The sequence below is a fragment of the Cynocephalus volans genome, chromosome 4, assembly GCF_027409185.1.
Source record: "Cynocephalus volans isolate mCynVol1 chromosome 4, mCynVol1.pri, whole genome shotgun sequence".
NCBI classification, from domain to species: domain Eukaryota; kingdom Metazoa; phylum Chordata; class Mammalia; order Dermoptera; family Cynocephalidae; genus Cynocephalus; species Cynocephalus volans.
In genome coordinates this window covers 100,293,588-100,321,279 of record NC_084463.1, presented here as the reverse complement: position 1 = coordinate 100,321,279, position 27,692 = coordinate 100,293,588, and the positions used below count along the sequence as shown (strand labels likewise).

Sequence of the window (27,692 nt, the reverse complement as noted above, 5' to 3'; positions counted from 1 at the left end):
TCCTTCAGGCTGCTCATTGTCAGCTGGCTCAGCCTCCCTTCTACATCCAAAGAGAGTTTCTGGGGGACTCACTTCTGCTCACGTCTCCTCGGTTTTCTACTCTATCTTATGGAGGGATTAAACCAATGGATCAGTTTCTCAGCGTGGTCCACATCCTACTTGCATCAGAACCATGCGTGGAAAGGTGGATGGTTTTATGAAAAGTTCCAGGGCCCCACCCAGATTCCTTGAATCAGAATGTAAGAAGGCAAAACCCAGGAATTTGCATCTTTAACAGGCTCTTGATGTGATTGAGAACAGTTCATTAGGTGATTTTCAAAGTTTCCTTCCAGCTTTGACAGTCTTTGCTCCTAAGACATTAAATTTGGAGGGTGTGTCTTTGTATCCCAATCATCTTTTACAGAGCTTGGAACTCAATTTTTAATGAACAAATACCTTTGGATTTGGAAGACACAGATTCAAGTCCCTGCTTAGGTATTTACCAGTTGTGATTCCTTGAGAAAATTACTTAACTTCCTTTACCCTTAGAATGATCATTCTTTAAGATGGAAATAATAATAATCCCTATCGTGGCTTCCAAAGGTTGATGTGGAAGATAAATTAAATCTTGCTTATGAAAGCACTCATGATGATTCCAACTTGAAGAACCACTATGTGCATAAAGTGGACACCAACAGAGGTTACTCGGTCCTTCAGACTGATGGGCAGTTCAGATACAGCTGTCTCCAGCGGACTGAATAGGGGGCTTATTAAAACAAAACAAAACCACCACCACCATCTTTGAAAATCACATTTTTATCCAGAGTACGTAGGGTTTTTCCAAGGAAATAAGGGGATAGTTTAGGAGAATGTGAAACAGTCCCATAGTGCCCCCTGGTGGAACTTATTTTTTTTATTTTATTTTTTTTTTTGTCTTTTTCGTGACCGGCACTCAGCCAGTGAGTGCACCGGCCATTCCTATATAGGATCCGAACCCGCGGCGGGAGCGTCGCCGCGCTGCCAGCGCAGCACGCTACCGAGTGCGCCACGGGCTCGGCCCACCTGGTGGAACTTATAAGCCAGCTCAAATCTCCCATCCTTGTCACCCATTTGCTGTTGGCTTAGCAATGAGATTTGTTAATGTACATATCTGTTCTTCACCTAGAGTAGGAACTTTTTATGGAGCTTCTCTTTTTCCCCAGAGCCTAGCATTCATTTATTTATGTATTTATTCAACCATTACTGAGTATCTGTGTGGCAGTGCTGTGTTTGGCACCCAGGGATACAGCAGAGGAGTCAGATGGAGTCCCCGCCCTCAGAGCCCTTACAGGCAAGTAGTGAAGACAGACAAGTAAACAGCCAATAGCAAGAAAGATACATGATATGATGGAAGAAGTGCAGGGAACTATGGGAGCCACTTTCTTTGGCTAAAATGCAATGATCTGTTTTGAGGAAAAGTAAGGCACATGGAGGGATGGATGGCAAAAAAATGAGGCATGAAGTATAAACAGGAGCCGAACAGCAAAGGGCCTACTCTGTTAATAAATTGGCATTTTATCCTAAGGACAATGGGAAAAAACTGGACAGTTTTAAGAGAGGAATTATGTGATTGGATTTTTGTTTTTACAGGTCATGCGGGGTACTGTGGGTAGAGTCAATTGGAGGAGGCAAGACAGAAGGCCAGTCAGGAAGTGGCTGTGTAGTCCAGATAAGAAATGAATATTAGTTTAGGAGGGGCACAGGGGGACTTTAAAATATATTTGGAAAATTCCATTTCTTTCCCTGGGTGGTAGAGACAAAGTGTTTTATTCTTTATACCTTACATCTATCTATACTACACAAATTCCTTGGTACATGTGAAATAGTTCATTTAAAAATATATATATCTCACACAAAAAAATAGTATATATTTTGTATATATGTCACATAAATATAAAAATTTGGAAAGGAAGGATGGCTACCAGGTTCGTGATGAGGGTGGCCTCTGAGGAGATATGGTAGGTTGTAAAAACAGCCATGGTCCTCATTCCTCTCCGTATTCACATCCTTTGCTGTATGACTTTCTCTCTCTCCCAGCTGAGAAGTGGAGTCTATTTCCCTTCCCCTCAAATCTAGGAAGGCCTTAATGCTTTCTTTGTTCAATGAATGGCTACAGAAGGGACAGTGTGCCACTTCTGAGCCCAGGCCTCAAGAGGCCCTGCGTGCTTTGGCTTTCTCTTTTGGAACCCTGCCCAGGAACCCATGTGAATAGGCCTGAGCATGCTGGAATATGAGACCACTGCGGGCGGAGCTCAGCCGGCCCAGCTGAGGCCATCCTAAACTAACCAGCACCAGTCAACTAGGCCGTTGACTGCCAACAGATAAATGAACTCAGCCAAGACCAGAAGAAACACCCAGCTGACTTCAGTCAAAACTCCCAATCTGTACAACTGTGAGATATATAAATAGTTGCTATTTATAAGCCACTAAGTTTTGGGGTGGTTTTTGTAGCAAAAGGTGACTGAGACAGAAACTGGTCTCTGAAAGTGAAATGCTACCTTTACCAAAAACCCTAAAATTTGTGGCATTGGCTTTGAGATCAGGTGGTGGGTGGAAATTGGAAAAATGGCAAGCCAACATAGTGAAGTCTAGGGAAATGGTGAGGAAATTATTAGTTCAGGCTGGAAAAATAGTAATCTTTGTTTTATAGTGGCAAACAAGTGACAAAACTTTCATATGGTAATCTGGGAGGAGGGGAAAACAAACTTCAAAAACTTTTGGTTTGGCTAAGACAATCTCTAGGCAGAATGTAGAAAGTATAAGTTAGGTGTTCTCAGCTGTGTGTGATAACTTTATAACAGAAAGAGAGGTATGAGCTAAAGAAAGAACTGGCCTGTTTGCAAAAAGAATTTAGAGAGAGTGGAGAGGGGCCGGATTTACTAGGTTAAAAAATAAAACTCTTTTTCATCTTGAGCCTCTCTAGCCAGCAAAGGAATCTTACAGTAAAATACAGCCTGGAGATGTAGATCACATCAAAGGTGTGGCTGTAAACACTTTATAAAGACCTCTGAAAGAATTAAAGTGATATCTAGTGGACTCTTAGAGAAAAGGGCTTTTTGCAATTTGAGTGAGATCCCACAAATGCCCAATTCCAAAATAGCAGTCATAAAATTAAGAAAGACATCTCGAAAACAATTGTGGCTGTGTCATTTGGAATATGGACTAAACTAACTATAATCAGACACATAGAAAGCCCACAAAATTGTTTAATGAGTTGTACACGTGAAAGTACCACCAGCCTGGACTGAAAGGGATGGCAATTATTCAAATTGCTACTTGGCTACCAACAAGGGCCACTTCCTCAGAAGTTGCCAAAGAAGGTGACAGGCAGCGAAGGATGTTTCAGAGGATGTAGGCAAGAGCCACAGAGACCAATGGAGGAGGGAGCTACTAAGGGAGCGGAACTTAGGCCCGAGCAAGGAATATCCCCTCTCCCAGGATAGGGGGACTTGTAAACCTTTGCCAGCTGGAGTCCAGAATTGCTATGTGTGAGGATCACTATGTGATTCTCATTCTTCCTGTTTCTGAATGGAAGTGTCTATTAAGGTTATCCTGCTTCTGTCTCATTGAAATCTAGGTGGGAGGCAAATAATTTGTCTTTTTAATTCACAAGTGTCAAGATCAGGAAGAACAAGATCCATGAAGTCACATAAAACCTGATGCAGGTCATAAGCTCCTAGACCTTAAGCCTGATGACATAATTGCACGAGACTTTTGGGGATACTGGAATAGTGGTAACATATTTTTCCTTTGGGAGAGATGTGAATAGTTACAGTCAGAGATTACATTGTGTAATGTCAAATATACTAATTATCCTGATTTGAGCATCACATATTGCACACAGGTATTGATATTCAACACTGTGCCCCACAAATATGTACAATCAATTACATTTTGATACATTGAAAAGAGAAGAAAAGAAAAAAAAATAAGTTTATATCTCCAGTTTAGACCTCTCTTCTTAGCTCCAGACACATTGCCAATTGCCTTCTTGACAGCTGCACTTGGATGTCTCTCAGGTGTCTAAAATACAACATGTTTAAAATTGTTTAAAATTCACCATTTCATTTTTCTCTCTGTGGCTGGTCTCCAAGATGATCCCCAGGGACTCCCACCTCCTGATTTTCACACCCTATGTAGTCCCTTCCACATTGTACCAGGATTGTTCTGTGTGACCACAGAATTTTGCAAAAATGACAGTGCGTTACTTCCAAGGCTAGGTCATAAAAGACACTGTGGCTTGTGACTTGCTCTTTCTTTGGATCATTCTGGAGGAAGCCAGCTGCCCTATCATGAGGACACTCAATCAACCCTATGGAGAGGCCCATGTGGGGAGGAACCGAGGCCTCTTGCCAATAGCCATGTCAGTAAGCCATCTGGGAAGCTGGTCCTCCAGCCCCAGGTGATATCTTGAATGCAATCTCATAAGAGACCCTGAGCCAGAGCCACCAGCTAAGCTGCATTCACACTCATAATTCACAGAATCATCTGGGGCTTCCAAGTTCATACACATGGCTGTTGGCAAGAGACCTCAGTTTCTTAACACATGAGACTCTCCATGGGGCTGCTCATGCCAAGACAGTGTGTGATCCGAGCCAGAGCAATCAAGATGGATACCACAGTGTCTTTTATAACCTAATCTTGGAAGTGGCATGCCATCACTTCCAGCAGGCAGGAATCTTCGGGGGCACTCTTGGAGGCTGGCTATCACACTTCATGAGGTCTCATAGCTAGTAACTGGAGATGTAGGATTTGAAAGTAGGCATGCTGACATCAGAACCGGTTGTGTGCCTGTATGTCTGTGTTTGTGTGTATTTAACAGTGTAAAGGGTTTTAAAAAAATTATTATGCGTAACATAGGCAAAATTATTTAAAGTCAATATATTTTGGTTCAAGGAATTTCACATGTTGGTGATTCCTCCCACTGCCCACCAAGTTCACCTCCAAAGCTTCAGTCAAGATTTATCTTCAAGATAGCCCTTTTTAAAAGAGCTGATGCTTTACCCACAGTTGTCCTTTCAGCCCATGATTCTTTTATTTTGGCTTTTATTTCCACTTGAATATGGGCATACTAATGAAAACTTCAAAAATTCCCCACAGTCTTTGGGATCTCATTTCTTCAAGCAGTTTACTTTAGTGCCATTTTTAGAGTGGATGGATCTACCTGGCTCTCAATCTCTGATACCCTCGCTAATCATGAAGCAGAACCTGTGTTCTTAACTACGACAGAGTATAGAAGGAAAAGGGAATGAGTTTCATACACCATGCAGTGAAACTCCCTGATCACTGGACTCAGTTGACAACTACAGCCGGACTTCAAATCCTGGCTGGGCTAAAGTTATTCGAGGGGCAGCAAGGCATAGGTGGGTAAATCAGAGACAACTCCAACTCTGGAAACAGGAGGATGAGTTCCCAGTGTCCCAGTTTTCTCCTGAGCTGTTTAGTGAACCACCACTAACTGTGTGTCAACTAACCAAGCAAGTCCCAGAATACTTGTTGCCATCCCAAAGTCCCAGCCAGACTCAGAACCAGGAATTGTTTCCAGGTGGTGCCAAGCCACAGTAAGAGCTGTACAGATCTGGATGGCATAACCAATCCCCCCAAAGTCAAGTCTGGCTCTATTACCCTAGTAATCATATGACTCAATTTTTGTTGTTTTAATTAAAAAAAAAAAATCCTCACCTCCATTCTGTTTCTTCAAGGGGTTTTCACATATTTGAGAAGCAAATGTGGCAGCACCAAGGTGCTAAACTCTTGTGGGCAGGAGAGAGAAGAAATAATGAATGATGCCTCACTGTGACAGCCCATACAGCAGAAGGAGCAAGCTTGGTGGCATGCACGGGGAAGAAATGAAGCTTAGGTCTGGACAGCTTAGGTTCGAAGTGCCTGTGGGATACCCAGGTAGGGACAACTCAAAAGCTGTTGGATGTGTGGCTCTGATGCTTGGAAAGAAAGTCTAGCCGAAAAACATAGATCTGGAGGTCATCAGCTTCAGACTGATAGTTGAAACTTTGGGCATTTCACCCAGAAAGGGTGTGTAGAATTAGAAATGCCATTGGCTGAGATCCAAAACCTATTCTCCAGCCTCCCCAAAATGCTGCTTCCCGCTTTCTTCTTGCTGACTCCTGGGTCTGCAATGCTTTTTCTTTTTTCTCTGCCTGACAAGCACCTGCTCATCCTTCATGGCTTAGCTCCGACACCAGCTTTTCTTACCTTCCCTCCCAGACCCGGCACGGTTTCCCTTCCTCTGTACTTCTGCGCCACTTCGTACTTGCCTGTCTTATAGCACTTCTGTTGCACTGGAAGAAGTGTTGTCTTCTTACAGTGTGGATCACAACTCAACTTTTTGTTCACTGTCCTACTTCTAGTAGGTTAGTAAATATTTATGCAGAGGAAGGAGAAAGGGTGTACCAATCAGGAGACCTGAGTATCAGCCCCAGGTTTGCCACTGGCTTCCTCTGTGACCTCTGGGAAATTTCTTCTCCTCCCTGGGCCATAGGTTCTTCTGTATGGAAGTAAGGAGTGCTCTATCTGACTTGAAGACTTAGATTCATCGAATGAATTTTAAATAGCCATCCTCAGGTGGTTGGGGAGAAGGCCGCAGAATGGAAAGATGACTTGGGTTAGTAGAAATCCACTCTGTGGACTCAAGTGGATCCCTGAGTCTTCCCTAATTGTAAAAAGAAATGTTGGGACTGAATTTGGGTTCCTCCCAGGCACAGATTCTTGTCCATCAGGGGAAGCACATACAAGTGGGAATGGTGAGCAACTGGAAAAAGCGCCTGAATCCTCTTGCTCTTTCTACCCCTGCCCCCACTACAGCTTTCTTTGTTTAGCCTCAGGTTATTCACAATCTACCTCGAAGCTTCTGGCAAGTCTCAGGTACTCCTGCTTCCATCTTCACTCAGTTTTCTCCATGCTTGAAGTTGAATTTATTCGGATACCATGTGCCCCTTCTCCCCTTCGTTTATTCACAGCTTAGTTGCCTTTAAAAACTCACCTCAAATTCCACTTCAGGCCTTTTGTTCTTTTCTTTCTTTTTCTTTTTTTTGCTGAGGGCTCACTGCACCAAGTCAGCCAATTCAGCCCTCGAGTCCGACACACAGATCATTTTGATATGATGTGGGAAGTGCTAGAACAGAGGTGGCAAAGGGAGATAGAATTAGAGGCAGGACCCTGCCCAGCTTGGTTGAGACGACAGGCAGGAAAGGCTTTTGGAAGGTATGATGCTTGAGTTGAGGGTAGAAATGAAGAGGAGTCAAGCTTTGTGTCGTAGGCTGAGTCCCCTCCGTTTACGTCTGTTGTGTTGCTGTTACTAAACCAAACCTGGATCCATTTACCTGGACATGCAGCCAAGCCAAAACACTGAAACGGGGTTGCAGTGATGGAAAATAGACTTTTTTTTTTTTTTTTTTTGTCTTATTCGTGACCGGCACTCAGCCAGTGAGTGCACCGGCCATTCCCATATAGGATCCGAACCCGCGGCGGGAGAGTCGCCGCGCTCCCAGCGCTGCACTCTCCCGAGTGCGCCACGGGCTCGGCCTGGAAAATAGACTTTTATTGCAAAGCGCCAGCAATGGAGGACTGGCAGCTAATGCTGAAAAGACCTGAACTCCCCGATAGCTTAAAAGCAAGGATTTTTAAAGGCAAAATGCATGGATTGAGGTTGGGGCTGTATGAGTGGCCCATAGATGTTTCTGATTGGTTGAATCTCAGGAGACAAATCTCAGGAGACAGCTTGTGGTCATTGAACATCAATCTTCTGGCTCCAATTAGCCTGGAGTCCTTCAGTCAGCATTTGCTCAATTATTGACCATCTGGCAAAGTCTCAGTTCCTGTAAAACTCAAGGATACATGTCAAGATGTTGTCTTTGGTTCTTCAATATGGTGACTCAGATTTATTTGCTCCACTGCTTCTTTGTACTCACTTGCTTAATTGCTAGTTGTTAAGCTCAGTTCCTTAATTGCTAGTTGTTGAACTCAGTTACCTAATTCTCAATCACTTCACATATGAGGGATCAAGGCCACAGCTTCCTTTCATTTAAAGTCTGAGGGGCTTTATTGAGGAGGGGTACCTGCTCAGTTTCACTGCCCCCATGTCAGGTAGAAATCCCCCCTTTCTCTACTCTGGGCTGGTACCACCATTTCTAGGGTAATATATTAATTTCTGGACCCAGCTTTTTGAAAACAAACTGTCCAGAGGGTGGAAGTGAAGGAGTCCCCAAACTGGTCATACAAGCAACAGCAGCCGAATTATGTATATTTAGATTGGGGGCGGGGAGACTGAGTGAAAAGGAAATAGATTTTTAGGTAACATTGAGTTTTCAAGTGCAACCAAAGTGTAGAAGGTCCAGGAGGCAGACTTCAGCTGAACACAAGAACTCTCTACTGGCCTTTCTTTGGAGGTGGAGATAGGGAGAGGTTGGTTAATAAATACAAAATTACAGCTAGATAGGAAAAATAAGTTCTAGTGGTCTACAGTACTGCTAGGTATCTATCATTAAAAATAATTTATTGTATGTTTTCAAATGGCTAGAAGAGAGGAGCTCAAATGCTCTAAGAAGTGGTAAATTTTTGTGATGATGGATGTGCTAGTTACCTTGATTTGATCATTACACATTGTATACATTTATTGAAATATCAGTGGGGTTTTTTTTGGCAGCTGGCCAGTATGGGGATCTGAACCCTTAACCTTAGTGTTATCAGCACCACACTCTACCAAATGAGCTAACTGGCCAGCCCTGAAATATCACTTTGTACCACAAATATGTACAATTATGACGTATCAATTAAAAAAATAGTGAAAAATAAACATTAAATCTGTGTGGGGAAAAAAAGAACAAATTTGTCTTGGTAAGCTGTCAGTGGTGAGGTTCAAACATATGAAGGTACTTCAAAAAGTCCATGGAAAACTAAAATTAGAGTTCTGGTCAAGATGGTGGAAGAGGCAGTCCCCAGCATCACTCTCTCCCATAAATCAACCAATTTACAACTATATAAAAAAGCAACAACAGCTAAGCTGGGGCCATTAGAGCTCAGGGAAAGAGGAGGAGAGACCTATGGCGTGCATGAAGGCAGGAGAAGTCATGATGAGAGAAAGAAAAAACTGCTTTGACCATTTCATGCCACAGCCACTTTAAGGATGGAGCTGCTGAGCACACGGAGCAGGAGCCAGCAAAAGCCACAGCTGTGCGCTTTGGATGGAGTTGCTTGGAGGCAGCAGGCGAAAAGAGGGCCATGGTGGCCCCCAGGCCAGCAAGACCACTAATAAGGTTTCCATGGACCCACACAGGAGCAAGGAGCCACAACAACTGAAAAAATGGAGCCACTCAGAGGCCAGTGAGTCATCACAAGGGACTGGTGCATGGTCTGTCCCACAGAAAGTGTTTGCAGCGTGGGCAGTGGGAGAGATGGGCCCACCAGGGGAACACTGGGCACAGCAAGGACAGCTGATCTGCACCCCAATCAGTGCAGGACCATTCAGAGGAGACTGGTCAGGAATATAGAATTGCAGGGGGTGCAGTTTGATGAAAAGACTCAGGCCCAGATCAGAGTTACTACACAAACCAGGGGCACCGAGTCTCTGGAGAGCCAGAAGTACCTATAAAGTCAACCGTTATAACCTGTGCTCCACAAAAAGCCTTTCCTAGGGAATCAATAGCAAAGCAGCATTTAGCTAAACCACAGAGCTCAAGTACCGGTCCCCATAGGAAGTTCCCCCACTTTAGAAGTAAGCAAAGGACAAAAAAATTAGTTCTGGCTCAGACACACTACCAGCGCCTTGGGTCCGCCCAGGGATGTGAGGCTCGGAGCCGGGGACTGGAGCCCCCTCCCACAACCAGTCACGCCACCAGCACCTTGGGGGCTGCCAGGGGACCTGAGGCATGGAGCCTGGAACCAGACCCCCCCCTCACAACCAGGCACACTGCCAGCGCCAAGGAGCATGCCAAAAACATCACCTCCATGTGGGTGGCCCACCACAGCCACCACAATAACCATGGCTGCTGCCAAAGCAGCTAGATGCCACAACCACCGTGCAGATGATCCACCAGCCACTGGAGTGCATTGACACAAGGAAAGTCACCAGCAGAGATAAAAGAAGAGGATGTCTCTCTCCACAAAGCCCATTCCAGAGTGACAGAAGAAGCATCTGCTCTATGATAACATTGGGGGACCTGATCACACCTCTCCGCATTGGACAGATCATCTAGGCAACAAATCAACAGAGTATCCATTACTCTTTCAGAAGGAGAGAAGAAATCTAGGGTATTTAGATGGGGGAGGGTGAGGGTGAGGGGATGGAGTGCGTTTGGACAAGGGGCATAAGGAATAAGTATGATTTGTAACAATATATATGCTAGCAAAATTGATTTGATCAACATATCTCAATGTTAAACCCCCAAAATATGTATAATCAATTTTGATTCAATTAAAAAAACCAAAAACTAAAATTAAAGATGATATGAATCTTTCCATGAACTCTTTGAAGTACCCTCATATATCAATTCTCATCATTTTCTGTGATATGACTACCCAGTTGGTAGTCATATCACAGAAAATGATGAGAATTGCATAAGATGATTTTCCAGTGTGGATTCTCTCACCCTCAACCCCCACCCCCACCCCCCACACCACCACCCCTTAGTGACTTCTCATCACTTGCTGATTGAAGTCCAAGCTCCACGCACAGCACAGAGGTGGCCCTCCCCCACCTCTCCACTCACACCCCTACCCACAATCAGGCTCAAACTCTAGGAGCAATACCCAACCTCTTCTTCTCTGCACACTCATGCTGTGTGATCTGTGCTTACAACGCCCTCCCATCTCCCTTTGCCTAGCACTTTCCCCAACACTCTGCTCTGGCACTGTAGTGGCTCTGTTTGCCACTTTTTGTCTGCACCATACTTTCTGATTTGGTAAATTAACTCCCCCACTGTGTCTGGATGGAAGGGTAACTAGTGACCTGCCTCCCACCACCATTCAGAAGGAGGCTGAGGGGGTCAGATCCTTTCCTTATCAGACTCCAGTTACAGCTAGGAGGCAGGGATGTCAAAAAAACCCAGCCACCTGGGCCTTCTCTAAGTGGCTCTGAGTCCAGAGATGTAAGGAATAAAGGTGATTTTTCTGTCAGTGTGAGGGCAGTGGGAATGGTGTCCTGAACAGGCTGTTCAGGCAATAACATGGTTGCTGTGTCTTTTTTCCTACTTTTTAGTCTTCTGAAGTGTTCTTGGTTTCCACCCATTTCCAGGTTAATAAATATTTATAAAATGAATGAAGCAGAGGGATAAAGGTCAAAGACTTAATTTAAAGCAAATTATGTGCAAGTTTAAAACACACAATGATTAGAACCAGAGGTAAAGAGAGGGAAATGAAGATAAACAGGAGAACAGCTGCATCATGAACAGAACAAGGAAGTTTAGGGAGGACAAGGAGGAAGGATGGTGAATAACAAATTTTTATTATAATCCCCCCTCTAAGACTTTTCCATTTATATGTGTACTATTCTTCTCCTTTGGGGGTGATAATGGTCTTATTATTTTAGGCTGTTAGCTTCTTGATCTCTTTAGGTGGGCCTTAGGTCAATGGCCTTGCCCTTACCTTCGGAGAATGTTAAATTTAATGAACTCATCAAATAGCACATATCCAGTGGCAGGACACATCAAAGATGATTTGGAAGTTTCAAATCAGGAAGATACAGGGCCAGTAAGGAAAAGAAGGAAGAAAATGTCGAGCTTGAGATTTCAGCAGGACACGTGTTGTGGGTAGAGATAACCCGGTGGCAGCAAGAAGTCTCTAAAGCCAGCAGTGTCGCTACTGCATATTTCTCATCATGTGCAACTCTGTGCATGCGCAGAGTCAAGGATTTAGTGTTTTTTTTCCTGTAAGGAGAAACATGAGATGGGTTCATTTATTTGATAAATATTTATTAGACACCTACTATGTGTCATGCACTGTTCTAGACAGTGGTAAAGTAGTGAAAAAGCTACACTTATGAAGACAGATGATACTACTTAAATTTATTCGTTCATTTGTTTATGGGCTATGAAGAAAAATAACATGGGGGAAGGGGTTGACAATACGACCAGCATGGTTTTCAGAATATTCCATTTAGAAGGCAATAAAAGGACCTTGTAGAACACTGCTCTCACTCATCTTCCCTTTGAGCCTGGTCAGGGGAGAGGCAGGAAATGGACACCAGGACTACGGAGTCCTAACAATCCTTGGAAACTCACCCCACCTCCATGACTGCATCACAAATCTATATTTATTAACTCTTCTATCTTAGTATGGTAGCCAGTGCTAACATGGGTGAAAAAGTTAGGTTAACTGAAGGAAAGAAAAAGAAAAATAAGATGGAAAGAACATTAATATTAGCTGGGATTTCTGATAAATCAATTGAGAGATATTTACCAAGTGCTGAGCCAGAATATTCATTTAGATTCAAAGTAGATTCTAGGGTATGTCATGTATTTATTTCAAGAACATTTTTAGTTTGTATAGCAAACTTTATAAAATATACAGAATCTAAGATAATAAAAATTACACGAACTCATGCTTATGAAGAGACCTGTTTATTACTGATAACACTTCATTTGGCTAAAACCGCAAGAAATCCACACACAAATACATAAAGTGCAAATTCTCACAGGCAATACTCATAATACACCCTGATATTTTGTAGGGAAAAATAAGAGGATGTTGACAGAAACTGTTAAAACAAGGGCACAGTTTTGAACTACTGCTACACACTTAGTCAGAAAAATAATTCATCCTTAACTGCATGTATTTTATCTGGCATATTCAATGGTGTATACAAAGAGTTTATTCTAACCCATAACAAGAAGTCCTCACTATCTATAGATGCAGACTCTTGTTTGAGTGGCTCTTGTAAGACACATGATGAATCATTATATTGGACAAAATGTACCAAATAATATCAAATTAGTGGTGAATCATTTGGAAGGTAGTGATAGTAGGCTCAAATGGCACTGAGACTAGTGATATTAAGTGTACATAGACACTGTTTCTTACCATCCTAGCCAACACCTTGCTTTGAGTGTAAAACACTAGGACGTTATATACAATTTCCATGTAGAAACACTGCTCTCTCCAAAGAAACTGAGTATTTAAGGGTGTGTGTGCTTAACAAACATCACATTATAAATTTCAATAACAGGAGTCATTAAAAAAACCGAACTAGAAAATTAGATTAATTTTTGATAGTTCCTTAAACTTCGAAAACCTGCTTTAAAATAAAATCCCTTAATTCCTATGATCACCAATGAAGCACTCTATACAACAGGTACTGAACTAGGTGGTACAGAGGTGAAAAATAATAAACCATGATCCCTGCTCTCAGGGAGCTGACTGGCAGGTGCTGCTCCTTAGTCACAGAATGCCACTGAATTAAGAGAACCAACTGCCAACACCTCCGGCTATATTATGAGGTTCAACGGTAAGAGAACTGTTTCAGTCAGTTTAATTTGGCATTCATACTTTAGAAGGTCAGATGCTAAAGCACAGGGAATAACTTAGATAATGTTTCACGTTTATATTTCTCACACTACAGTCAGTGTGTGACCCCCGCAGGGACATGCAGCAATTGGGGGTGGGGGCACTGGGGAAGAAAACTGTGAGGGCATGTGATAATCATGGTGTTCCTTTCTGGCAGTGTCAGTTTCAGTGAAGACTGAAGATGTCATTTTTATATGAAAACAGTTTTATTTTGGAGAATGCAAAATTCACTTACATTATGAAGACAGAACACAAAGTTTCATGTCAGTAGTGGGCTGCTTCTGATTTTGCTCTCAGACCCCATTTCCCCTTCCTCATGCTCCTCTGCTTTAAGATTATGCTGGTGGAAAAATTTGAGAAGCAAACTCTAGATATGTCACTTTGCCCCTTTCTTGATCACTTGACTCATTCTTGTAGGTTGTCTTTTTAAAGTACATAGCCTTGAATTAACAAAGAGGAAAGATGGCTTGATGAATGTAACAGTATGGTGAATGTTTCAAAGTAAACAATAGTCAACACTACCTCTGTTTCCAACTAGAACTAAAGTCATGCTGTATAGAGTCAGATAACCAGCAACTCTCCTCTCTAGACTTCTTATGGTTTGAGGTAAGATGCTTTGAGGAACAAATGTGAACAAGATTTCCTTAAATCTTATGCTTTGGCTACCCCAAATACAAGGAAACCTGAAATAAAATGCTAGATCTATTGACCATTCATTTTGGTTGGTATGACTCTTTCCTCATCAGTTTCTAGAGCCATCTCAGAAACAAATGAATTGTAAAAGGCCATAATAAATTAACATATAATAGTATCCAGACAGACCAAAACAGATTATGAAATAGATTTAAAATTATTACTTCTTACAGTAAATCTTAAATATTCAGACAATAATAATAAAATAACCAAAAGTCCACAAACAAATGTAGTTTATGAATAAGTCTAAAGCATTCTGAATGAGCACAGTTAAGATTTCTTATCTGTGAGGTAACAGGACAATAGCTTTTCACAGTAACAAAAAGTGGAAGGATGCCTGGGTAAAGAGGGAGGTAGAGAGAAAAAGGCATTAAATTTTTCCAAGCAGAATTTGGATTTTTCAAGCATTACAAACATCTACGGTGGGCCGGCCCGTGGCTCACTCGGGAGAGTGTGGTGCTGGGAACACCAAGGCCCCGGGTTCGGATCCCATATACGGATGGCCGGTTCGCTCACTGGCTGAGCGTGGTGCTCACCACACAAACATCTACGGAAAACATCTGAAAGATACCAATAGCAGCAGTACAAAGAACAATTTATTCATTAAACTCTAGCTAACAACTTTGTTGCATCAATTCCAGAAGCAACCTGCTTACAAAATGGGAAGTCTATTTCCTATATGAAGATATTCTAAGGTATCCAATCTCTCAGAGCCTCTCTGTCTGCTGAAGTTACTACATCCAAATAATAATACTTTATATTTAAAACAAAAACTTCAAATATCTTATAATGCTATATATTCTTTAAGATGAATGAAATTGTGTTAAAGTCTCACTTAATATGCCAGGTTACATTAAAAATAACATCCAAGCAGGTCTTTATTCATTTCACTAATACACCTACTACTCAAAATATATAAAAATAATTTTGTGGGCTAAATTCTTCTAGATATGGAGTGAAACCCTAATGTTACTTTTAGTGCTCTTTATGATATCATTTTTGTTCCAAGCTGAGTTTTAAAAAAAAATGTGTTGCAAGGAAGGAAACTTTAAAAAGCCATTTATATCCCTTAATGTTTAAAATTTTTATAAAAAAGATTTCAAATAGGAGAATTTATGATGATTCCTGCCCAAGAAGTTCTTAAATCTTAACTTAAACTTTTCATGCTGTCTTTTTTTATTTTTAAATCCTTATTCCCTCTGGTTCTGTCCTCACTGGAGATGGAGAACAGTATGGAACAGTACTTCCTACTTTGAGTCCTTCAATAAAAGCCTCGATAACTTGGGCTGGCCTGTGGCTCACTTGGGAGAGTGCGGTGCTGATAACACTAAGGCCATGGGTTCAGATCCTGTATAGGGATGGCTGGTTTGCTCACTGGGTGAGCGTGGTGCTGACAACACCATGTCAGGGGTTAAGATACCCTTACTGGTCATCTTAAAAAAAAAAAAAAAAAAAAAGCCTCAATAACTTAAGACTTAGCAACTATCTCAACAACTTTCTCCACTCCAGAGTTAAATGATCTTAATTCTTTGAACATTTTTTCAGAGGTCTTATTTTCCAATCTGTATTTTATTCCTTTTTTTCTGCTCTGTCTTCTTCAGAGTTCTCACATGATTCTGACATGACATCCTAGCAGGAACTTAATTGTAGGAGGGATACTCTTCCTCTCATCTTAAAAGCTGGCCTCTTTTTAGTGATCGCCAGTGAGGGAAAACAATAGGCTCACTATGGGCTCATCATAATAACAAATAACCACATGTAAACAACTCTCACACAGTTTATTCCCTGCTTTTATGGTGTTAGATTTGCCCTTCACAAGAAGCATTTTCTGTGCTGCCTTATTGACCTTTATATTGTTTGTTTCTGCCATTTACTTTCAATTTATTCTTTGATCTTGTCCCACTAATTCTTTCCTTTTCCCCCAAACTCAAGATAATCCTAGTTTTGATTTACATGCTCAATGAGAATGCATTTGTTTCCATAATTTTGTTCAAGAAAAAAAGATAACGCAGTGCCCAAGGCTGAGACCCACTGGCCATCACTTCCGTCTCTCCTGGCAGGCTTGGGTCGTGGCTGAATTTAGCCTGTTAAGCAAGTGGGCATCCACTATGTCAAGTTCATGCTGAATATCTGCCCAGACAGACTTAGAGTTCAGCTAGAATCAAATCATTTCCTTATCTATACACTTTGGGAATATTTGTAAAATTTTGTTCATTTTAACTTTGGACTTAAAAATTTTTGATTTAATAATAGAAACTTCAATAACTTTTCACCTTGATTAAGATGACTTAAATGTATTATATTAAAGACTCAAATAAAATTGTTCTCTTCATAACAGAACGACAGTCATGACATGGCTTTAATAATTATGAATGGGCTGTTGTATCACTTCAGCTTCCTTTTGTTCTTCAGTCACTGAAATATATACACTAAAACCAAATATACATGTTTTTTATATATATGTAACATTGTTCATACCACTTTGTAGTATATACGTCACTTCCTAAATTACAATCTACATTCCTAAAAGCAAATAAATCAAAAAATGTTTTACACATTTTTAAAATAAAACAAAACATTCTACACATTTTTTCTCTAGTGCAAAGCTTCTAAAAACAACTCACTCAGAAAAATGGTGTTCTACATTTAGCTAGTTATCATCTACAGTCATACAAGACTGAGCTATAAGAAAGTAAGAAAGGAACAAATTAACAATAGTGGCAACACAATAATTTGAAAATTATGTTTGGATTATATGAGCCCAACCAAATGTTAGCTGACAGCTGCAACAAACCAAACCAGGATTTATGAACATTCTGAACAGTTTAAACTTTATATTATTATTATTTATTTTTTAGGAAACAAGTTCTCTAATACCAGTGCTATCTCCTATAGGCAATTTGTTTAGTATGATTACACCCAAGGCCTTGTTATTGTTACCTCCTAACTATATCACATGTGTATTCTGCGATTATATATGAGACAACATACACTTTAAAAAGTTTAAACAGCACTTCTCTATTAAGTCTTTTCAGAAAACTGTAGAATCAACCCAAAGTAACTTTCTGAAAATTTTTTTCCCCACATTAAAAAAGATAAATAGCACTCACGTAATCAGAAAGTTTACAGGATCTAGCAAGATCACAGAATAAACTATCTTTATTTTATAACATATAGTTTTGGTGTTTCATGATCCTTAAAATCTGGATGTTTTGTTTCTTAGCATTACTTCATCAGATAAAGGAATAAATCTACCTACAAAAATGTAATTCAAAAGTTAAACTGCCAAATAAATTCAGAGCTCCTTTCTCAGTTCAGATTTTTTTCTTTAGAGGTTATGATAACCGACACAATTCTAACAAGAAGATCCTTAACATGAAGTAAATTCTTATGTTAAGACTGCTTTTATAAAGATCTTTATTTAAATTCACAAGATTTGAAAATCCACAAACTCATCTGATATAGAGGAAGCACCTATATAGTTTGGAAGATTTTCCTTAACTATCTGACAATTAACTGATTAAAGTATATTCAATTCAGGAACGCTGTTTCAGTTCATACCAGACCCTGAGAAGGCACTGAGAAATTTGACAGGAACAAAGCCACTACTGGAGTGTTGCCACTACTGTTTTATGTTCAGTAAACGTCAGAATTTTAAATACATACAGTAAATTTACACTGCACCAAGGGCACCTGAAGTAGAGGTGCTGAAACCTCACACTGTAACATCTGTTCTACACCACAAATGCTAAATACCCTATTTCAAATATCCTAATTTGTAAATTAATACATATGATGCAACAATGATACTTTTCTATCATCTAGGAGCAGTACCATTTCCTTGCCAATTTTATAGAGTAATTTCATTAACTAACCCTATAATTATATAACATTTATCTGCCTTTTTTTTAAGCCATGCTATACACAATCACAAGATATGGAACTAAGCTCAATCACACTGTAACAAGAAAACTCACTTTTGTATTGTTATGTTTCTGTTAAAGGAAGAATGATGTGTTACTATAATACTTTTAATGTAATGACTTTTGTTCAAGATTATGAAAAAATTCGAATCATTTCCCTCCAGACCATTTCACTTCAAAATTTATATAGTTTGCTTAGTCAGCTGACTAAAAAGAAAGAAAATAAAAGGAAAAAGATACTTGGCCAGATGAGATAGAGAATGCTAACAGGAGGTTCAATGAGTGGAATTCTTGGTTGCTCTGTTCCATATGCCAGTGCAGAGTCATGACGTCCTGGTGTAACCCTAAACAGAACGCCAGATCAGTCCATTCTTACTGGGCTCAAGAAAATTCTCAATCAGAGCTTCAATGAGTTTCTCCAATTCTTCTTCCAGTAAGGCAGTGTCACTGAGGAAGAATTAAGAGTTTTGAAGTCCTTTATTTTCACAGCCTTAAAATTTGTTTAAATTTTTTTTTAAATTTTTTAACAGAGCATATACCTAATAGAATGATTAAACAATTGGTAAACAAAAGATAAATTCACTCAGTTAAAACAAAACAAAAACAAAAAAACCCACACACAAAACAGCTATCACAAACCGAATTTGAACTGCATTAACAGGAGTTCCTTGGCACATAAATGGATGAGTCAGAGTGTATCTACAGAATTCTCCTAGGTCAGGAAATTTAATGCCTTTGAACACCAATACCAGGTACTAAGATAAAATGGCTTCCTGAAATACTTTGAAGGATACTCAGTACTGATGTTATGGGATGATCCAACATATCTTTCAGGTAGCAGAGGGAGGTGTGACTAAAGAATGAGATGTTTAAAAAATAAATATACACTTACAAGTAAGCCCTTCAAAGTCATCACTGAGGAGCTGCTGCTGTTGCCCAAAACATTTCTAGGAAAGACTCTTTTAAACCTTCACAGTCATTTTACGAGTTACAGATATACATAGAAATCAGTTTTTATTACTTTAATAATCATCCTTCATTTTTCACCGAATATAACATTACTAAATTTGGTTTACTTTAAATTCTGCTCTGAATGACTTTAGGAGGTCTTCTTTTTCCCCCCAGAGGACATAAAAACTACCCTTAAATGCAAAAATTTGGGGAAATACAAAATAATGTACCTTGGTTGGGCTCTAAAGGCAATTCCAAAAAGTCTCCTTCCTAAAAATATATTGGTCAACATTATAGTGGGTACCACTTTTAATAAGTTGAAATAGCCTCTGAATATGTTTATTAAAGTCAAATTAATTTGGTCACAATTCATACTCTTCAGAGGAAATGAACTAGCAGATTATGTCAAATCATATTAGATGTAGAAAACAAATATTTGGCAATAAACACAAATTATTTGGTCATTTCTTTATGTTTATCATATAATGGTTAAAACTCAGAGAGTCTTCCCAAGAATAGAAATTCAATATAATTTTAAAATGCAGTTCCCAAATGATACAGCTGCTTTGGAAAGAAGTCTGGCAGTTCCTCAAAAGGTTATGCATAGAGTTACTATATGACCCAGCAATTCCACTCCTAGACATATTCGCAAGAAAAATGAAAACATATGTCTACACAAAAACTTGTACACAAATGTTCGTAACAGTATTATGCATATTAGCCAAAAAGCATAAATAACCTGAATGTCCACTGACTGATGAATTGATTGAAAAATGTAGTATAGCCATACAATGGAATCTTATTAGGCCATAAAAACAAATTTCTAAAAAAAGGAATAAAGTATTGATTCATGCTACAACATGGATGAACCTAGAAAACATTATGCTAAGTGAAAGAAGCCAGTCACAAAGGAACACATTTTGTAGGATTCCATTTATATGAAATGCCCAGAATAAGCAAATCTATAGAGTTTAGTGGTTTGCTTAGTGTTGTGAGGGAGGAAAATGGAAAGTAATTTCTAATGGATATGGGGCTTCTTTCTGGCATGATAAAAATGTTCTAAAGTTAATTGTGACGGTTGCACAACTCTCTGAATACACTAAAAACCAATGAATTGTACATTTAAATGGGTGAACTGTAAGGTATGTGAATTATATCTCAATAAGGCTTTTATACACACACACACACACACACACACACACACACACACACACACACACAATCAGTTCTTACCTCTGGTCAGGTGACGCACACATCTCTGCATAATACTTTATCTTTGGTTCTGTCCCACTTGTCCGAAGAGTGGCAACACAGCCATTTTGAAAAGTAAATGTAATCATTTGGCTGTTTTTACTCACAGGCAGCACCTATGCAAAATTGCAACAACAGCTTAATTACAATCTGGAATCTTTTTTATTTTCAAGAATTATAAGATATATTTCACTATATGAGGTATTTAAAGTAGTCAAATTCATAGAAACAGAAAGTAGAATGATAGTTGCCAGGGTCTCGGGGGATAGGGATGGGAAGCTGTTTAATGAGTATAGAGTTTTAGTTCAGCAAGATGAAAAAGTTCTAGAGTTTTGTTGCATGACGATATGAATATACTTAACATTACTGAACTATACACTTAAAAATGATTAAGACGATGAATTTTATGTTATGTCCTTTTTACCACAATTAAAATATATTTAAAATAGAATTATAAAATACAAAAGAAGATGACCTACATAATAATTCATAAAAATACCATTTACCGAAACCTTACAATAGTCTAGGCATTGGGTTATATATCCTACATACATAATATGCAGGCCTCCTCAACAATAAGTATTACAAAGTATTACTGCCATTTTACAGACAAGGCTCAAAGAGAGTAAATGACCTGCTCAAGACAATCAGCTAAGCGATAAAACAAGAAGTGGAAGTCAAGTCTATGTGTCCCAAAGTCCAAACTGCCTCTATATTTGCAAAGCACTTTCACAAACATTTTATCAGTGGTCTCCAAAAGGGAGTGTGCATATCCTAGACGATATGCAAAATAATGCACTGGGGTGCAAAAAAACCCAAAAAACAAAAAACAAAACTTACTTTTTTAAAATAGAAATTTAAAAAAGAAATGAAACTTTACTGACATTAAATAGATGGACTAACACTGGTATTCTTCCAAGGTCATACATCAGTATGTCAGGATATCTTGAGGGGACTGTAGGGTTGTACTATGACAGAGGGGTTGACAGTGGTACTTTCCTCCCTCAGGTGTCCCGAGCCCTGGTTCTGTCCTTGAAACCCCTCTCTCAGTTAGTGTATTATCATACACCAGTTACTTAAGATACAGACCTTCCTCCCCTCTTTTTTAGTCACAGACCATCGACTAGCAAATCCTGTCTATTCTATCCTTTGTTTAACTGAACTTCTACTATATGAAATTCAGGCTGCCATCATCTCTCACCTAGACTGCTGAAACAGTGCACTAACTGATCATCCTGCCTGGAGGTTCGCCCCTGGTGACCCACTTGTCATACAGGCCATTCTTCCTCTCACCTGCTAGGGGCAGACAGCTTCTCTGAAGGACAGCATGACTTCTCATCTCCAGACTTTGCACTTACTGCTCCCTTTACCTGAAACACCCTCTGTTCCTCCTGCATCTGGGTATCTCCTAATCAGACTTGAGAACTCAGCTCAGAACAGTCCTCTAGAAAGTCTTCTATAAGCCTCCAAAATTGGGTTAAGGAACCCTATGTATTCCCTAGTAGCACTTATTTTGTAAAGTAATTGCTGTTTACTTGTCCATTCCCCCCCTGGACTTTATTGAGTGCAGAAACAGTGCCTCTGTCATTGCTGTATCACTGGTGTACCTGTGCCTGTAGCACAGAAGGGTTTTGATAAATGAACATGCAGATGAACATCAATCGGAAATGTGGAAAAGAGGGAACTCAGACAACCTTTGACACTTACTATGTAACCTCGGGGAAAACAACATCTATGCTACCTGCCTTACAAAATTGTTGTAAGCACCAGAGGAACAGAGATGAACAAGTACACTGAATAATGAATACCATCAACTTTAAAGAGATTTAAGTTAAGAATGAATATCATCAACTTTAAAGAGAGTTAAGAGGAAAAACATCACAAAATTCTACTCTAAGCACAGCAACATTAAAGAAATAAAAAGAAGCAAAAGATTTGATTCTTCTCTTCAAGTAATTTACAAAGACAGAAAAATATACACATGCACGCACAGAGACAGAATCCCAAAAACTGGGAATGGATATTTGTTGATTGGATGCAAAAAATAGAATATGGGGAGTATTCTACACAAGAAGCTGCAGATTTCTCAAAGTACATAATGTCCCGATAATCTTGAGACAACATCAGAACATTAAAAAAGGAAATTTAGGCTAATAATAATCATTATAACAACAACAAAATAACATGATCAGCAATCTATGGCATTTAAATATTTGTTGAGCCCCAACCACATAGGCAAGAGCTTTCAGAGACATACAGGTACATCAGAAACAGATCTGCCATGTACAACACAATGATAAAACAAAATAGAAGGAAACAAATGACAAGAGGAAGGCATACTATGTAATGAAACTTCAGGAGGAAGATAGCTAATAATGGGACCTGGAGGTCATGAGGAGGAGATGACACTTGCCTTAAGTCGTAAGTAATGGCTGAGGTATGGACCTATAGCAGTAGGAAGAAAGGGTACACTGAAGAAATAGCTTGGCTAAAAATACAGAAATTTTAAAAATGTATGAATGTAAGGAACTATAGCTTGTTCTATTTGGTTGGAGGTAAAGGGAATAAGGTTGGAAAGGGAAGTTAAAATTAGAAAGATGTATGGCTTTGAAATGATAGGCTTTTAGACTTTATTTTTAACATTATCTAGCATCACTGCTCTTTTCTCTCTCTTCCCCAACTCCTCGCTCCACCCAGGGGTAGTACAGATGATCATTTAAGGTGGATAAGGATAGGATCAGAGTCCGAGACCAGTTAATGGACTTAAAACTGCTGTGGAGAAAAACAATGGGTCCTAGTCTAAGAAACTCACAGGCCTGAAGTTCTACTGTTTTACCATAGTATGTGTTATTACAAATTGTTAAAAAACTTAAAAAAAAAAAAAAAGACAACAGGTACTTACAGGAGTTTCCAGGTTGGTGAAAACATGAACTTGCCGGCGGGGAGGAACTTCCACGCCCTACCCCCCATGCCCAGGACCTTGCTCTATGCATCTCTTCCATCTGGCTGTTTCTAAATTGTAACCTTTATGATAAACTGACAAGCATGAGGAAACTGGATTGAGCATCATGTGAAACCTGTCCTATCTTTGGACATTTTGGTGACACAAGCCATTAAATTTTCCTCATTGTTTTTAAAAAAAAAATAGGTACTTACTGATTTCATATTAGGCTGGCTGCTGTCATATCCAGTGGTTATGTCCCGTATATGCAATACAGCAAATGTCCCACAAAATTTTGGATATTCTTTTGGACAATCAAAATTACGTAGCCTTTCAAATATACTTTTGATGGTAGGTGGATCATAACACAAGAAATATGAGGTTTTTGAAATATGATAACCATATCTGCATGAAGATTTAAAATGCTAAAATCAGATTTCAGATAACTCTTTAGAAAAGTATATACTAAAGATAGCCTATTATAGTATTTTGTAGAAAGTGGCAGAACTTAATTCAGACACAATTTTAGTACTTTTTTAAAAAGGATTATGGAGGGGATGGGGTTTAAGGAGAAATTGGTTAGTGGACACAAGGAATGATTACGTTTTGTAATGATGAACATGCTAATTATCCTGATTTGATCATCATATATCGTACATAGGTATATATATTCAACTCCATACTCCACAAATATGTATAATAAATTATGTTTCAATTAAAAAAAAAAAGGATTGACTATTCCCTCAAAAACAAATTTAGAAAACTAAGGGTAGGACCAAAAAAAAAAAAAAAAAAAACGAGTGAGAGAGAGAGGGTTAAAGAAAGAAAGAAAGATCTAGCATGTGAAATTCATGATAGTAGAACTTACTTCTCATAAACCTTAATCAACTGCTGTTTCAATGTTATATTCATGGTTTCCAGGTAAGATGCCATCTCAGCAACAACAACGGCTGCACTCACCCCATCTTTATCCAAAACCGAAGTTCCGCACAGAAAACCTAAGGATTATAAAACATCTTTATAGAAATGCAAAATCTTGGGCAAAAAAAAAGGAAAAATAAGTTGACAAAAAAAAGCCCCAAAACATTTCAGAAAAGAGGAAAACTTAGGCCTATAATTTCAATAGTTTTACATTTCTCCAGGAGGACCAGTGAATTTAAAAGCCAAGTAAGAGATGAAACCTACCAATACTGAAATGTACTAAGGGGACCCTTAGGTTCTTCTTTTTGCCTGATAATAAATGCATCTACACATTTCTGAGTTCTCTGTAGTTTATACAACTCAAAATATAAAACCAGAAGACAAAAATTCTTCTCTACAGAATTACCACATTTAAAAAATTCTCTCAAATTTCAAAGATTTTAATATTTACTACATACCAATAGACTCTTCAAATGCAAAAAGGACTTCTTTCCCATTCTCTAGGAGGTCTTTTATCCTACTCCCAATCCATTTAAAACCTGGTAATGTTTCCTGAAATGCAGAGGAGGCCACTCCAGTTAAGTGACTTAGAAACACATATTAGAGAAAAAACCTGTCAATATATGCACATAACAGTTGTATGCTGATCTTCTGTTATGGTCTTTGGTCCACAAAGATTTACATGGTGGTAGACATAAAGTCATAAAGTGCCATAAATACACTGCCATGCCAGTGCTGATGACCACACAGTAACATTATACCAAATATTATACCAAATATAATCCCATATTTATAAGTGATGATGCACATAGTCACAAGGTAACATAAACAAACACACACATGATGATCATCTACTATTTATTAAGTACTGTAATAGGTTCTTTACATTATTATGTTTTTTAATGCTCTCATACACTGTTGCTGAAACACAGGCTCAGAGGTTAAGTAAATCTGCCCAACATTATGCTGCATATAAGAGATGGAGGCAGATTCAATTACACTGCTTCTCAGTAACTGTCTTATAACCACTAATATAAAGTGCCTATGAAGGTTGTGATTTAGTCTCCTTGAGTAGTCAAAGGCCATGAAGTTTTTTAGTGATGCACTTTCAACATTATCACAACATATTCTTGAATCAAGTGTACCTTTCCATAACATGGTGGCCTAAATAAAACCAAGACGGTTACTAAGTTCTTCTTTAGTAATTAGATTTGAGGATTTTCCATCTGATGAGTAACTGTTTGCTTTAAAGATATGACTTGATTTAGTCAACAAAAAAAGCATGTGATACACACTAATTCTAGAGCTCACCATTACTAACTTAAGATTTTTAATTCACCTCTCTACCTCCTCACCCAAAATATAAATAAATAAATAAATAAAGCCAAAAACCTTCCCCTAACAATAAAAACAAGCAAACAAATTTATAATATTGGGTTTTAGAGTCATGTTCTTTTTTCTTTTGTGCTTCTATATTTTTCTTGTCATAGACATAAACAAGGAAAACATTATTGTAATTCAGAATCTGAGGCTTGAATAAACTTTCAATATCTTCTATTTTGCTATGTGTTTTAGAAAGCCTAAGACTGAAAACTCTATTTCATAAAGACAGGTATAATTTTCTTTTACACAGACAATTAATAAGATGTGAAGCTTGACTATGGCTCCAAAAAATGCACAGAGGTGACATTTTAACTGATATTTGCCAAAGATGGCAGAGGAAAAGCAACTTAATTGACATTAGTTTGAGCAGCTAGAAAAATGGTCAGCTTAACTGCCTGAGGTTCACAAAGATTAATGATCTGGGCTGAGAGAGAGCCATCACTTGTTTTTTGGTTGTAGAATCATTGGGTCTTAATTTGCAATTCAGAAAACTATTTCAAGTTTCCTAAGACTGCTTGAAGAGCCAAACCAAGTGCCACAATGACACCTACAATTTTTTGGAGCAGAGTCTGTGTTACTGATGAGGTTACCAGGAGCCAGATATTCTCGGTCTAAAAATCAGATATTGTTATACAGAACAATATGATAGTACTTCCAAAAGTCCGTGGAAAAAGAGAGTTAAAAGATAATATGAATCTTGCCCTGAGCTTTTTGAAGTACCCTTGTAGTAGGTGTTAATGTAATTTTTAAAAAGAATATCTATCTCATTTTAGTCCCAGAGATTCAACTACTTGATAAATTTGGCTCAAGATGTTTAAACTATCAGAAAGATTAAATACGTGTTAATAGAATTAGAAAAAATGGGTCATTATAAACGAAATCAATGAAAGTCAGCTTTGGTGGAGAGATGTCTAAATACATGGAAATAGGTTTAGAAAAGTAGCACACAGATATTATCTATTCTTACTTCAAAATGAAATCCTTCTTTAAGTGCAATTGCCTTCAAAATTTTAGAAGAGACCGTGGTGGCTAACATATAAACATTCTTCACATCAGTATTTCTTGATTTGTTTTTCTTCCAGCAATCAAACATCCACCACCCAAATAAAGCTGCCAACTCATTCCCTGTGAAAACTTTCCAATGACCACTGTAGAGAGAATGAAAATTCAGTCAAGACATACCTAATTTCTCATTAAAACTTCTTGACTCTAAGTCTTACAAATTACCATCCTTCAGATAGGAAAAACCAAAATGTATTATATGAGATTTCTGAGAAAACATTTACTACTACTTTTCTAACTGACCAGAGGTGACCTTAGGGTAGGAGTATTTGCAATGTCTTTTGGAAAATGATTACATTGTTACTTTTATTCTCCTACTTAGTGAGAAAAAAATTATGATAAATGTTTAAGCCTTTTTATGTAAGGACATTTGTCACATTATAATGGCAAAAATACATAGCAACCCAGAGGACCAAGATTAGGAAATTATTATATTGATAAATCAATCTGTCAGGATATTATGCTGTTTTTAAAATTAATATCTTCAAACAATATATAAAGACAGGGAAAAATGCTCACAGTACAATAGAAGTGGGAAATAATCAAGATATAAAACTATAGTATGATATAATATGATCACAATATTATAAAAACAAATATATCTTTAAATATTTGAGAAGAAAAAAGAAATGTCAAAGTATCAACTTAGGTGATTATCTCTACATGGTCATCTTACAAGAATTTTATGTTCTTTTCTTATTTTTTTCATTATTTTCAAAGAGCCTGTAAGACTTAAAATCAAAAATTGCTTTTTAAAGTTCAAACTTGTAATCAAATAACAGATTGTACTTACTTCTCCTGAAGTTCTGCCACTGCCAGTCGGTCTGCATCAGGATCTGTGGCTAGCACTATCCGGGCATTTTCTTTCTCTGCCAGTCTCAGAGAAAGTTCCTGAAACAGTGACCCACAAAGCTGGATTATACTGAAGAACCTAAATTAAATGTTAATACTCCTAAATGTAGGCATTTTGTTAGTGATATGAATTTTAGAAGGCATACATTTAAATTTATATTTGGCTAAATTTAAAATAAGAA

General features: G+C 38.6%; 1 protein-coding gene across 2 annotated transcripts in view; it reads right to left on the bottom strand.

The window, feature by feature from the left end:
• Positions 1-16,857: 16,857 nt before the first annotated feature.
• Positions 16,858-27,692, bottom strand: part of PGM2L1 (phosphoglucomutase 2 like 1) — a 68,301-nt gene continuing 57,466 nt past the window's right edge. For both annotated transcript variants that reach the window (XM_063093158.1, XM_063093159.1), the window contains exons 8-14: positions 27,452-27,549; positions 26,564-26,744; positions 24,672-24,765; positions 24,161-24,290; positions 23,508-23,697; positions 20,334-20,467; positions 16,858-18,596 (exon numbers count right to left, since the gene is read on the bottom strand). In XM_063093158.1, coding sequence (XP_062949228.1) covers positions 18,494-18,596; positions 20,334-20,467; positions 23,508-23,697; positions 24,161-24,290; positions 24,672-24,765; positions 26,564-26,744; positions 27,452-27,549 — 930 coding nt within the window. In that variant the 3' untranslated portion in view covers positions 16,858-18,493. The remainder of the gene's footprint in view (positions 18,597-20,333; positions 20,468-23,507; positions 23,698-24,160; positions 24,291-24,671; positions 24,766-26,563; positions 26,745-27,451; positions 27,550-27,692) is intronic.